This window comes from Halichoeres trimaculatus, unplaced genomic scaffold (assembly GCF_033239565.1).
Source record: "Halichoeres trimaculatus isolate MK-OKI-2021-1 unplaced genomic scaffold, fHalTri1.1 fHalTri1_scaffold_22, whole genome shotgun sequence".
Classification (NCBI taxonomy): Eukaryota; Metazoa; Chordata; class Actinopteri; order Labriformes; family Labridae; genus Halichoeres; species Halichoeres trimaculatus.
In genome coordinates, this window is record NW_027437200.1 from 15,223,990 (window position 1) to 15,237,925 (window position 13,936).

At 39.1% G+C, this 13,936-nt stretch overlaps 1 protein-coding gene across 1 annotated transcript in view; it reads left to right on the forward strand.

Moving 5' to 3' along the window:
• The window catches only part of LOC141811163 (phospholipid-transporting ATPase ABCA1), a 262,749-nt gene that overhangs the window by 124,919 nt on the left and 123,894 nt on the right, over positions 1-13,936 (forward strand). Inside the window, exons 21-23 of the mRNA XM_074699107.1 lie at positions 987-1,126; positions 1,875-2,012; positions 13,025-13,242. Coding sequence (XP_074555208.1) covers positions 987-1,126; positions 1,875-2,012; positions 13,025-13,242 — 496 coding nt within the window. The remainder of the gene's footprint in view (positions 1-986; positions 1,127-1,874; positions 2,013-13,024; positions 13,243-13,936) is intronic.

Consider the following 13,936-nt stretch of genomic DNA (forward strand, 5'->3'; position numbering starts at 1 on the left):
AAGTAGGGTTAAAATATTCATGCCAGCAGAGAAAGACACATTATGACACATAGTGTTCTTACTTGTGAGGCAAATTCAGGAATTGCTCTTAGTGTCTGTTTTTAAAGACCTCCACCAAACATATTGTGGTTGTAACGTTACACTTTATTCTTACTTTAATGTTATACTCCCTTTCAGCAGACTGTCTGCTACAATTTGGTGTTAGTTGCAGGTTTGTACGATAATTTGTTACCTGACAGTGTTGAAAATTAAGATGACCCAGCACATATTTCATATTCCAGATCTTAGCATCCAGAATATTGTCAGGATCTGGATCGTACTTTTACATCTGTCAGAAATGATGGTGACCTTGTCTTGTATTGTTTTGCAAAGCAATCTGACCATTTATCATGGAGTTATATACACTTATGGTGAAAACAGCCCCATCTCACAATGAGAAAGAGTCCTTTAAAAAAATCCTGCATCTTGACGGTGATCCGGATCACCCCCAAAAGTGAATCACTTCTTCCTTATCCCATTTTGAACATTTCCTGAAAATTTCATCAAGCTCCATTTGTCACTTTTTAAATTTTGTTTTTTTGAGCAAGGTTGTTAGTATGTTTTTTTTAATGCTGTGAAAGTTTGTTTTTTGGCTTGGTGCATACGCTGTTTTTGGTCTTTTTGCAGCCAGCCTCAAGCGGATTCTCAGTGAACAGCAACTTTCAGCACTTCCACATAAGCTTCATTTTTCTAAACCAGATGTTGGCCCTTGTTGGGAGCAGCACTAGTGGGAACACTGGCTCTGTGACCTCCTAGAGGCATCACTGGACTCCAGTCTTTTGATTGAAGTGATCCTGATGTTATGTAAAGCTAGTGCTCTACCTAGATAATAAGAAAAGGATACATCTAATTCAGAAACATGAATAAGTGGCAGGTGGTGCCCTCTTTGGACTCAAAACCCCTCACATGCCAATCACTCTGCTGTGCTGATATTTATACCTTCACAGGTTGACAGTCGAGGAGCATATCTACTTCTACTCCCGCCTGAAAGGCTCCAGCTCTGAGGAGGTGAAAATGGAGATGGACCAGATGATTAAGGATGTTGGTTTACCACATAAGAGGAAGGATCTTGCCAAGAATCTGTCAGGTGTGTCTTCACATTTGCACATTGGCGTGTTTTGGTTGTTTCTGTTTGAGTATCTCAGTGAAATTATGCAGAAATGCAAATCTATTTTTGTGCCTGTTCATGCGCCTCCCCTGGGAAGAAATATCATCAGCAGATTATCCTTTCTATTCAGGTTAAGATCTCCTTGTCGTGCTGTTTCCCTGCCAGCCAATATGCATGCAGCTGTCTCAGAGTACACATGCACTGTACCTGCATGTCACAGGTTGTAATTCATTGTCAGGTGCTGGGGGCTCAGGCAAGTCCTTTATGATAAATTGCCCCCAGTCACGGATTGCTTGTGAGCAAAATCACTGAAATATGACTTTCAGGGTTGATCTATGCTGACATTTCCACTACATTAGCACTACATTGGATGCATCTTGAAGAGGCTGCTCTGAGAGCGGAGCCTCGAATAACCCGGGGAGGGGTGTCTCTGCATCCCCGCGATCAATCATTGTACATCCTGCAAAAGACAATAAAATCCAGCACGGTACATCTCGACAAATTCATTCCACAATCAGCTTCCGATGTTCTGTCTATTTCACATCTGAAAGCTAGTGCTGACAGATAGGTGTGTGGGATTTTTCACAGATCACAGCCTGAATTTCCACTCCACAAAACAAAGATGAGTCTCCATGCCATGTCGGATGTGATTTTTTATATTTTCAGTCATGTCCGGAGCAGAATATATCACTTACATGAAGCTGACGTAGGTGTTTCTGTCTTGTAGGTGGCATGCAGAGGAAGCTGTCTGTGGCTATAGCGTTTGTCGGCGGCTCGAAAATCGTCATCCTGGATGAGCCGACTGCTGGAGTGGACCCATACGCCCGCAGGGGGATCTGGGAGCTGCTGTTGAAGTACAAACAAGGTATAATAATGAAGACTTTATAAGTGGCTTATGTATGGAGAACTTCATGAAATGCACAGAGCTGCACTGGAAAAAACTAAAATCTTAGTTTTAGTGTGTAAAGTGTTTTTGTCTTTTTTTCGGTAGAAAATGTGTTTTTAGACTGAATTTCCCATTCAAGTTATTAAAGACAAAAATGAGGTCTGAATTGCTTGCAACCACAGACTGTAAAAAAAAAAAAAAAAAAAAAAAGGATGTTATCTTGCTCGGCCCGAAGTGAGGTTGCCACAAAAACTGCTCCCCCTGGTGGCTGGCTGCTAGATAGGTCAAAAAATCAAACTCTCCAGTCATTCCAGATGGGCTGCGGCCAAACTTTAAAGAATTAATTCACCTCGTAAAAATGCCTCTCATGTCTGATTGTTGTTGTGATTTGAAGATGTTATTTGGCTTTCTTGTATTCAAATCCTCTTTTTTCAGAAAAGTTCAGTTTACATTCGTTGTATGACGTGAAAAATGAGGTTGTTACGTCATGTTTAACGATGATTGACAGCTGCTGTTCTTGTGTAATTTTTGGGGGGACTGTAAAATATGTCAGGGGGTAGAGTCAAGAAGTGATTAGACTCTCAAAAGAAAAAAAATAATAACTTTGTCACCCGGCTCCACTTAGATTCTCCCAGAATCCCTCACATTCTTATCTGCGCAGACTCGTGCAATGGTAAATTGCAGAGCCACGCTGTCCACTCTTGGATATAACACCATTAAAGCAACACAGATTACATTATGATTAAGGGGAACCTCCTGGAAAACCCCATCAAAAAGATTCAAACTGCCCGTGTATACCAGTCATAAACTGCAATAAACCTAGCGAGCGGTAACGGTGTGACTGAGAGAGGATCAACGACAATATTTTTTAGCCGGAGAAATAAAGACACTTTTACAAAAATACACATGGATCCGTGAGTCAATCAGGTAAACAAAGAGAAAGTTTGTCAAATGAGCGCACAGTAGAAAACCTCAATAATAAAATCAGTAATATGAAAGCTGCTTTGCAAAACAAGCGCTGCAGCAATGCCCCAGTGCCTTGATGAATAACTTTTAAAGCAGTGAACTCATCTTGGGAGGACCAAAGCAAAGAGCGAATCAAACGTATGAAATTGATGATAGCAAGCCTCGCTGGTTTGTCTCCCTTATCTCATCTGTTCAGTGAAAAAATGTGTCTCCTAAATCTGTTGCTCCATCTTTTCCCAAGGGTTGTCAACTGTCTTTGCATATTTGTCTTAAACTATCACGCATCACGCGATGTCTGCCTTTAAACAGCCAAACAGGTGCTGTAATCCTGCTTCTGTAATGTTAGGGTATTCCTCCGTTACATGTAATGCTATTTTGGCCCGCGCATACTGCTCATCAACTTCTTTTTCGCCGTTAGTACAAACAGTCCGTTTTCCCCGCTAATGGCTTGTCATGCATACGGGCCCAGGTGAATGTGGCTCATATTAAGCATAACAAGATAATGAGATTTAATTTTTACTTAAAATAAGACAAAAACGCTTGATAAGATTTCTGTTTTTTTGCAGTGTGGAGCAAAAAGTGAGAAACATCCCAAACCTGTGCCAAGAAAGGTGAACTTTGGATATAATAAAAAATCCAGAGTGGCTGCCTGACGTTATTTTTTTGTCTTTCTTGTGTGACACTCAGCCGTGGGAGGAGAGAAATTGTAATTTGTACTGGAACAGATTGAAATGGAAGTTAGGACAAGTGAATCTCGGACGCTTTAATTGACATTGCTATTTAACAGAGTCTCTAATTGTCTGCCATATCAGTCAGCTTGTCGCTCTCCGGCCTCATACACTCCTCTTTTGCTAGTGGCTGTAAGCAGGGCACGGACATTATAGTAACACATTCTCTCAACAGATGTCTAAATGTTTAATGTGCATTGAGTGACATTCCGCCCTCGCTGTGTCATTAGCTTCTCTGGCTCTAATCAAGCCCTTTCACTCCAATTGGGAGGCGGAGATAACTCTGTTATAATGAGAACACCCACATCCTGGCTGCTTGAATGACTCATGTTTTGTGCCTTTCTGCTCTTATTTGCACCAGTGTGTTACAAAGGTTTGTCATTAAGCAGGAAAAAAAAGCCACAAAAAAGCCACAGGCGGCTCAATCATGTGGGGGGAAAAAAAAAGCTAACGACTGAAATTGCGGTTTTTCATAGCTAATTAAGTGCGCAAGTTTTTCACACAGGAGTGTTGACCGGATTGCCTTGAGTGGATATTGTTTTGATTTAGTTTAGTCGCAGCTTGTTTGGTCTTAAAACTGCTCGAGGTAGAAAGGAGCATGAATTCAGTGAATATGTTCTAATAGTCTAATTAAACTCTCTGTGTACATCGAACACAAAGACGCTGAATACAACTGGAAGCAAATAGGAAATGCGTTCCTGTCGTTATGTGCCATTAGAAAAGAGCCGGAGAAGGTGAAGATTTAAAGTGGGAATTAGAAAATTATGAATTTTTAATTATCAGCCATTACGGAGAAGTTGATTACCCCACTCATTATGTTATAAAACGGGCCTCTGGGATGGCATTCATATGATAAATCTCATACATTCAGCCTTGTGTGTTTTTGCTGCGACAGCATCATTTTATACCACCTGATTTATTGATCATAATTAGCAATTTCACTCATTAGCCATCATTTTTTGTCCCTTTAAGGCTCTGTTTTCTATTCCTTTATGCAAGTCCCACAAGGGTTTTACAGCCACGTAACTGACATTTTACATATCCGCACGTGATACAAAAATCTAACTCACTTAGGGCAAATGAAATATGGTTCCTCTGCAGACTTTCTACAGCATTCCTGTAACAATTAAAGGTAAAAACATTAGCATCCCTCAAGTTAGCTGTTAGGATTTAATTAGTGGTTAAACAGCTCAAACCTACATTCCCTAAACGCCATAAACAGGATATTGTAACAGACTTTTATTACAGCTGATAATCCCATGCTTAAAGCTCATTTTCTGCAGTTTAATATGGATCATTGATGTCTTCATGAAATGGTAGCAACATGTTTTGGTCCAAAAAGCCAATAAATTAAGCACAGCAGCATTGTTTCCAGGCTCTCATAGCCCCTCTGTTCAGAACGGTCTGATTTAGTGGGCGTGGCCTTCATATGTAAATGAGCCACCACTGATACCACCCCGCTCTTCCACGTTACCGAGAGCGGTGCCACGAGCTCTGAGTGCACAATGTTTAGAAAACAGCGAAGCTCGTTTACTCTAACATTACAGTCTAAAACAACAGGCTAACCGCAGCTAAAGTTAGCATCCTGAAGCTAACACAGAGACAGGGGGACACTGAGGAAAAGCTCTTACATCTGCTCCACAGCACACAGCATTTAAAATACTCACATTTCCAGGGTCCGAGGTTTGTTGGCGGATGGTTGGTAAAGCGCCTGGAATCAGTACCAGTCTATTGGCTAGCCCTCTGTTGTACTGTCCAAAGTTGGAAAAGCAGTCGGCCATGAAGTGACTAGCACACACATGCACAGTTTTACTGAGTGTAGCTGGCACATTTCCTTGATAAATGAACTCTAGCCACTTAGTCTTGTCTTCTTTTGAGATGGGAAGCTTGTGCATGATGGAACTGAGTGGCTGTTTACAGCCAAAAACAGAGCAGTGATGGCCCTGAAATGCAGCATTCTCCTCCCTGCTGCTGGAGAGAAATCTCTGGGTGGAAAGGGGATTCGGGTGTATCTACTCCGGTGGACCAATCAGGTCAGACTTGCTCCTGATAGGTCAAAAAAGGTAATCGCTGAGGTAAGCAATTCCCCAAAATCCAAACAGCTCATTTTCGGTCAGGATTTCACATTCGCAAGCACTACTAAGTACAGGTTTTGTCATTAAATATCACATTTTGTGGGCTGGGAGGAAAACAAAAGACCCACAAATTTCACTAAAAGACTTAATAAAGTGATTCTTGAATAATATGGGAGCTCTAAATACGACACCTTGAGTGGTGTAAAGTTCTTCCTTCACCTTCTGGAAACAAAAAAGGGCCAAAGGAAGAAAACATTTAGGAGGCTTCTAGGTTAAAATACTGTGTAAAGATGATAGCCAGTGCACTCCACAAATAAAATGTTGATAAAGACAATATCCAATAAATCCTACCTGGAAAGAACTGCACCTTGAAATCTACGTTTGCAGCAACTCCATTTCCTCCACACTCTGATTGCTGTTGCATGCACTTTCAGAGTTTCTGAGGCGCTTGTGAAAAATGGAACCACCATACATAATACATGTTTCCCAGGACTGCAAATTAATGTAGGGTTGAAGCCAATGTTGCAGCACAAATGGCATAAAAAGCATCAGCCTTTGTCCCTTTTTATGTGATATTATGTAGGTTTGTTTTCCAAACAGAAGGAAGAGTGAGTTAAAATGCAAATGCTTTGAAATTAAACGTCTTTCTAACATGTTGCAGATCAGAGAGTGGGCAGGTAGAGCAAACTGTTAATGTTCAGTTTTTGCACTGGAAGATTCATATATAATCAAACAACAAATAGTTCAGCATATGTTTTAGTTGTGTTTCTTCTTTTAACTCCACCCAGCTTAATAGAGCCATAGTAGGGGATGGTAGAGCGTAAAGCCAGACTTTTTTGGCTCTGGTCTTCTTATTTTCTTCTGTTGTTTTTGTTTTTTTCCAATGTTTCTGCAGCCAGTCTCTCTGAGAACTGGATTTTTAACACTTCTGCATAGGCTTGAAAACTCAGCGAGGCTTCCTGCTGTGGCTCTACTTTCCCTCTCGTACTTCTAATACCTCTCTGCAGATTTTCACCTGTTTTCTTTCCCCTCTCCTCCTCCTCACACAGCTCAGCTGCTGTAAAAGCAGATCACAGGTGTAATGCAAAAATTGAAATGAAGTGCAGGTGAAGCACAGATGTGAGTATGATGAGGCGTTCACAGACAGTTCACACAATACAGTTACGATTTTTCTGTCTGTGGTTCTATAACAGCGTAGAGGGATCCATTTATTGGAGAATTAGCTTGAGGGATATGGATTGAAGCATTGATGGCTTTAATAAAAAAGAGAACATATAGTGAAAAAAGTACATGGAGTAGTTCATGTTTTAGCTACATGTAGTACGTCTAAATTTTCAAAAGTGAACAGGAACTAGCTCATTTAATTTGTTCACTTTTTCTGAGAGCTGCCACAGCACTGCCCTTTCAAATCACAGCAATTAAATTGGAAGAGGTAGAAAGTATTTTAGCCCATCTTTTTTGTCAATAGTGTATTTAGGTTGAAGTTATCTAAAGGTTTTGGTTTCTCTTTGTTTTTAATTTGCACTTAGTAGACAGTCCTATGAAGTACGCAGGATGGCCAAACAAAGTCAGGTTGTAGCTCACATTTGACCCGGCTGTTGGAAAGAGGTGTCAGCTTTATCAAATCTGTTAATCTTATGGGTTATTGACCTGGAAAGGACAAAGCTGTGATCACTGGAATGACATACAGTCCATCCTGAAAAAGTTCACAGTGCTTCACTTTCCCCACATTTTGTTATGCTACAGCTTAATTCCAAAATCAAATAAATTCATTTTTCCCTCAAAATTCTACATAAAACACCTTGTTTTTTTTCTTTTCCAAATCTACTGGTGAAACGCTGTGAATAGTTTCTGGATGCACTGTCACACTGTTAAGGGACAGCTCGTGTCCTCTCTGGTTTCATTTTTTTTTTAACCAGTAAATGGTGTAACATTTATTTCATTCTATTAATCTATTCTTTTTGGTTTTTGGTTTTTTGTTTTGTTTTATTTTATTCTTTTTTTTATTTTATTTTATCATATTTTATTACATATCATTTTATTTTCTTTTATTTTAATTTGTTTATTTTATTTTATTTTAATTTGTTTTATTTTATTTTATTTTATTTTATTTTATTTTATTATTCAGCCAGGTTAGTCCCATTGACAATAAAAAGCCCTTTTTGAAGGGAGACCTGGCCAAGACCAGCAGCAACAACACAGTGTAAAATGTTGTAGCAGGATACTGGTTTTAAAATTGACTATAAAAGTTTGAGTATATTACAAAACCTTCTCAATTACAGTGATTGAATTAAATTTCATTTGTTACTTCTCCCACTGCTGTTGAAACTACAAACAGGTTTGAATTAATTTTCAAATAATTGATTATATTTACAGTCTTTTTGCAAATAGCCCTTTCTTGGTCTCCAACATAACTTAATAACATCAGGAAACTGAAAGAAATGTATGTGTAAAAAAAATCCCAATTCCACAGCTGAATTCTCTCATCCACCTGTCACCTTTTCTGGTGATTCAGAAACCCAATTTCAGAGCCTGAGCACAGACACCTTGAGATGATTTGAAATCAAGTGTGTTCAAAGACAGAAATTTGTGTTAAGAAACATTTGCACCTTCACCAGTTTTCTATTACTTCAAAAATAAAAGGCCCATCTGTTTCTTCTCTTTCCACAGACAGGCTTTAAATCGCATTAAGGTACTTTCAAACTTGATTGAAACAGTGGTTTGTGGCACATTATCCCCTTGAGGCGCCTTCAGGTGCTCCAGTTTCCTCTCAAAGTCAAAAAGCACACGGGTTCGTTTAATTGTTGCCACTAAATTGCCCAAACGTGTGAATGTGAGCCTGAATTGCTCTCATCTGGGATCAGTTCCAGCCCCCCTGCTGCACTTCAAAGCACACACAGGTATCCCTAACAGATGAGTTTAGTGCCACAAACAGCAGTTCATACACTCCTGTCTAATGATCTATCTGACTGCAGATGTACGTAAAATCTACTCAGCTTTACCCAACCACTGTGAAATCCATTTCTATCAGCTTGATTTAGAGGAGAGGAAGCGAAATAACAAAAAACAGATTTTTCTGCCTCACTTTGTGGTAAGCAGTGTGAGTACTATGAATTCACCTGAACACACCCAGCTCTATTTGATATATCACTTTGTGCTGTAATGCACCACAACACACAATAAATCAGAATACCTTTGTGGGCCATCTGCAGTCCAAACACATTTATTTTGCTCCCGACTCCCAGATGATGCAGTGCGATTTGATTTTTTTTTTTTTTTTTTTTTTATTTCCTCTCTTGTAAACCGCAACAAATCCCCAGGAAAATCATCTGTGAGTTTGAGCATCCCATACCAAATGAGTTGGCTCAGTCCAACTAAACCTCAAGCTACTCCTCAGCCCTCCCCCCCCGTCATAAGCTTTTTCCCTCCATATGTTAAATTGACTGGGCTGTGGGCACTCATTCAGCTTAGGCACTTTTTTTTGTTGTTGGAGTTTGTATGTAGATGGATCCAGACTTGCTTGGCATAGCATAAGGCAGCAATACTTAACTAAGACAGGACAGATTTAGCAGCTCAGCTGGTTGCTACACATGTGAGGAGAATGTGAGCAGGAACAGGGGAGACGGAGCGGAAAAGAGTTGGCTTCACCGGGCTGCAGTTAATGACCTCTGAGTGTGTCCTTGTCCCCGGGATAATGTGACCTGCGAGGATACAAATCTAACTAGCTCAGCGGTGCACCTGACCTTTTGTAATAAACACCAGCAAATTCAGTGCAGAAGGGGTGCAAACTCCAGCCAGTCAGCTACTTACTGAGAGTGCATCTCCTCGCTGTGTTCTGGGATTAATATGCTTGATATAGCACACCTGTCATCTCAGGGGGAAAGTGATGTGAACTGAAACTTGCTTTTCAGAATTAGGCCTTTCCATGGCTAATGGTCTGCAGCCGTGCTCGTGGTTCTGAGGCATATCTGTGTGTTGAAGTGCATTGAGCTATAAATGAATGCCAGAGAGCAACATGGTTAAAAAAAGACATAAACATGTTGACGTCCAAGCTTCATACAGCAGAACAATTTGTCCCTCTTCACTTACATAGAATGTTGAATAGAAACTGATGCTCTCTGACATTATCAATTATGTTCCATTTGGGTTTGGATGTTCCTGAAGAATTACAATTATTATAATGGCAGTTTTTCAAGAGGATGTGTGTATATTTTCTTTGACTCAATCTGAATCTGTATATAGCAACAGTAATCTAACCCAGGGAAAATGACTCAAGTATAGAAAAGAATAATGAAACTGCTTCCACCGCAATGCACTGTGATGCAATTACATATCATGCACATTGATAATAAAAGAAAAACTATAAATAAAAAAAATAGACAGTTTTTAATCTAAAATAGCATGTCCTTACATTTTCTACATGTACAAACTTTTAAATTTAATTGATTTCAAAATAGGTGAAGACTACACACATTGTGACTTTACAGAATGTTTTTTTATCATGATCACACAAAATAAATGATTCCTCAACACAAGGCAAGTTTGTTCATACAGCAAGACAATTCAAAGTGAAAAAAAAACATTAAAAGAAAAAAATTAAAATGTATTTAAAAGCAGCTAAAAAATAATAAGATACAATAAAAAAAAATATTAAAAAAAAAAAAGATTAATACCTGTGATAAAGGTTCCATGGACATGTATTCTCGTGGAAACTCAGATGACTAAACCTGGCTTTACCCTTCAATGCTGAACATACTGTATTTGATGTAGCTTCTATAACCTCCCCTGGCTTCTTTTCTGGATCTCTACTAGAAATGTGACATAGTTTGTCTCTGCATTTACAAGGTCTATTTGAAATTTTATGCCTTTTTTTGCACAGTCCAAATTAGGGGACCTTAGAGTTTAAGCAGTTAAAAGCCAGATCAAAAAAATGTTAAAACCATATCTATTCTAACCCCTTGAAGATTATCATTCCAGTACAGGCAGCTGAAGTTGTATTTTGGTCTTTTCAAAATAGTAACTATCATAAAATCATCCCCATTTTTTTTTCCAGAAAAAAAACATTGCAAATTTTTCAGCAGTTGCTGCAAGAATAAAATCTAAATCATTCTAATTCTATAAAGTAAGTATTTTTTTGCATTCAAAAGGCTACATATTTAATTTTAAAAATAGCTGGCCAAAATGTGATACAAAAATTATATTATAAAAAAATGAAATGAATGAAGAAAAATTGAATTTATTTTTATGTATTAACTTATTTTTGATTTTGTTAAAATTGTTCAAAAAATGAATTTCCCAGTTTTTTCTTTCCCTTTTTATGGGTCAGGCTGTACAGGGTTAAGATAAAAAAAATAACAATATGAGGGAAAGAATGATCTAGTAATGCCACAAACGGCTCCTTTTTTCATTTTTTTTTTTTTGTTCATTTAGCTATAATTCTACAATTTTACTCTGTGGACACTTTTGTCCAAAGCAATATTGAACACAACAATTTAGACTAGAGGAGAAAATCTTGATGAGGCTTTGGGAACTGTTTTGTTTAGTTTTGCTTCCATGCGCAACAGCTTTTACGTACAGTTGATAATACTCCCCAGTCCACTACTCTCATTGGCTATTGTACATGTTCCTCCAAAGGCAGTCTGATTAAAACCAAAAATGTCTATAATGGTAGATTGGGAAGGCTTCCACTTAACTCAGGAGCAGTGGAATGGTTGCATCAACACCACACACTTCCAATCACAGGGGGAAGCCAATCTGGCCCTAAATCTGACTTAAATTCATCCAGTGTTTGGCCAGAAGACTTAAAAAAATCTTCCAAACTCGATTTCTGTTGTGGATTTTGGACAGGTAACCTTTAAGTCACTCTAACATTGCTCTCATTGATGCTGGAGCCTTGAGAGATGAAGACAAAGGGTACAGCTTGAAAATAAGCAGCAAAACCTTGGTAAGCTATGCCACAACTTCTTGACTATTGATGAGTTTTTGTTGGATTCTTGCCTGTCAGGGGCTTCATACATTCACATTGGTAACATAAAAAGCAGTAACTTATTTGGATTGGTGAATCCTGTCTCTTCAACTGTCACTTCGATTGTAGCATTGCAGTAAAAGCCAGGTGTATCCATAGAGCCAATATGAATATGGCTTGGTGTAAGTTTCAGCCCTGGACTCCATCCTCTGGGCACTGTAGATATCTGTTCTGGTTTTAATGTCAAACCATCAACTAAATTTTAAGACACCTTCCTACAAATCAAAATGTCATCTCAGTGGTGATGCTCGAGGAAAAGTCAAGGGGTCACCAAAGCCTGGTGGATTGTTTTTCCATCCATTATGAATGTCTGAACCAAATGCCAAAGCAGTCCTCTGGAAAGCTGTTGTACTTTGGTTTGGACCTGAGTGGCGAACCACCAGCCAACCAACCAGACCTACAGTACAATATTAAACTCACCATTTCATATAGAATTTAAGTTAAGTTTTATATAACTGCATCAAACTGCTCAGTACGTTCAGGTATTGCTCCCCTGCTGACTCCAAAGGCATGACCACGCTGTGACTTCATTACACGTCGAGTACTTTGTCTTGATTTCTGGGGTACGTGTTAATTAACATGTGTTACCTGATGCCGCGTGATAAGAAAGGATCAGAACACCTATGAATAACCTCTCAATGCAATCCAGAGTTGTCTGGGAAACTGTGCTCAGTTTGATGCCTCTTGAATCAAAAGAAATCACAGCATTAAAGAGAAAGCTGAAAGGAAATGTGGTCTCACAGAAGAAGTTGGGAAGTAGGCTTAGGGTGGCCTTTATCGTGATTTAAATTTTGTCCCAGTTTCACGCCCACGCTCTCCTCTGGAGTTTGCTTTGTTGCCGTGCAGCTAAGCGCGGTGGAATCAGCAATAAGGAGATAAGTGCAGAGACAGATTGTGATATTGGCTTGATTTGAACACGTTTGATCTGCGGCTTCTTTTCTCGTCTGCTCCTTTTTCATATCAGCAGTTGTCAAAACAAACAAGGTCCAACGAGAAAAGAGGTTTCTGAAGTACTTCTCACTCTATGATTTCCAAGACTGCGCGTCAACTTTTTGTAGATTTGCTTATTCTTCACTTCAGACACACTCTCGATGACTCAGTCTCTCACTTCAAACACTGAGCACACACTCAACACACACACTCTTGTTGTAGTCTTTCAGGTGACTCCAGTTGAATCACTCTCTGTCTGCTTTTCAGGCAGGACTATCATTTTGTCCACGCACCACATGGACGAGGCAGACATCTTGGGTGACCGCATTGCCATCATCTCTCATGGTAAGATGCGCTGCTGTGGCTCCTCACTCTTCCTGAAGAAATCTTTTGGCAGTGGATACTACCTCACACTGGTGCGTGGGGATGGGACTGTGAAGATGACAGCTCAGCGCAGTGGGATCATACAGAGCCAGGCCAAAGAGGTAAGAGCAGATGGAGTCAAACCGTACGGTAACACTTCTAACCATAATCTTATAAAACATGAAATGTAGGATTGGGTCACAAAAAACGTTATATGAGGCCTTCCATAAGCGACCAATATGGCTGCCACTCACAAAGGAGCTGCTGCTATAATTATTCAATCAAACTTTTTCAATAAAGCACTTTTCGTGCACAACAGTGGCAACACAAAGTGCTTGACAAAAAAAAACACGAATTAATATATAAATATATATATATATATATTTTAAGTTTGTTTGATTGTCTGTTTTCAGTATTAACATTTTCACTTACGTCTTCCTCGGGTTCAAACTGAAATGGTTGAACAGACGACATGATTATGCGTCGTGAGGTTAAATCCTATATGAGATTGAGACCGGTGCAACCATATGACGTCACTACCCAGACGTCATTGCGGCGTAAACAACAATGGTGACCTACGAGTGAAAATATTTTTTCTAATTTTATACAAACTAAGATATTTTGAGAGATTTTATTATCATTCTTATGTAGCTGGTAAAGAAACTGATCATTTAGGAAAATGACGTTCTGGTAGCCAGGGTTCCCTTTAATAAGGCAACACTGTAAGATGTTAAAGTCAAAATAAGAAAATAAAACACCCAAAATAAGAAAATTGAACAGCCAAATTAAAAGAAACAAACAAGTTAATAAAATACT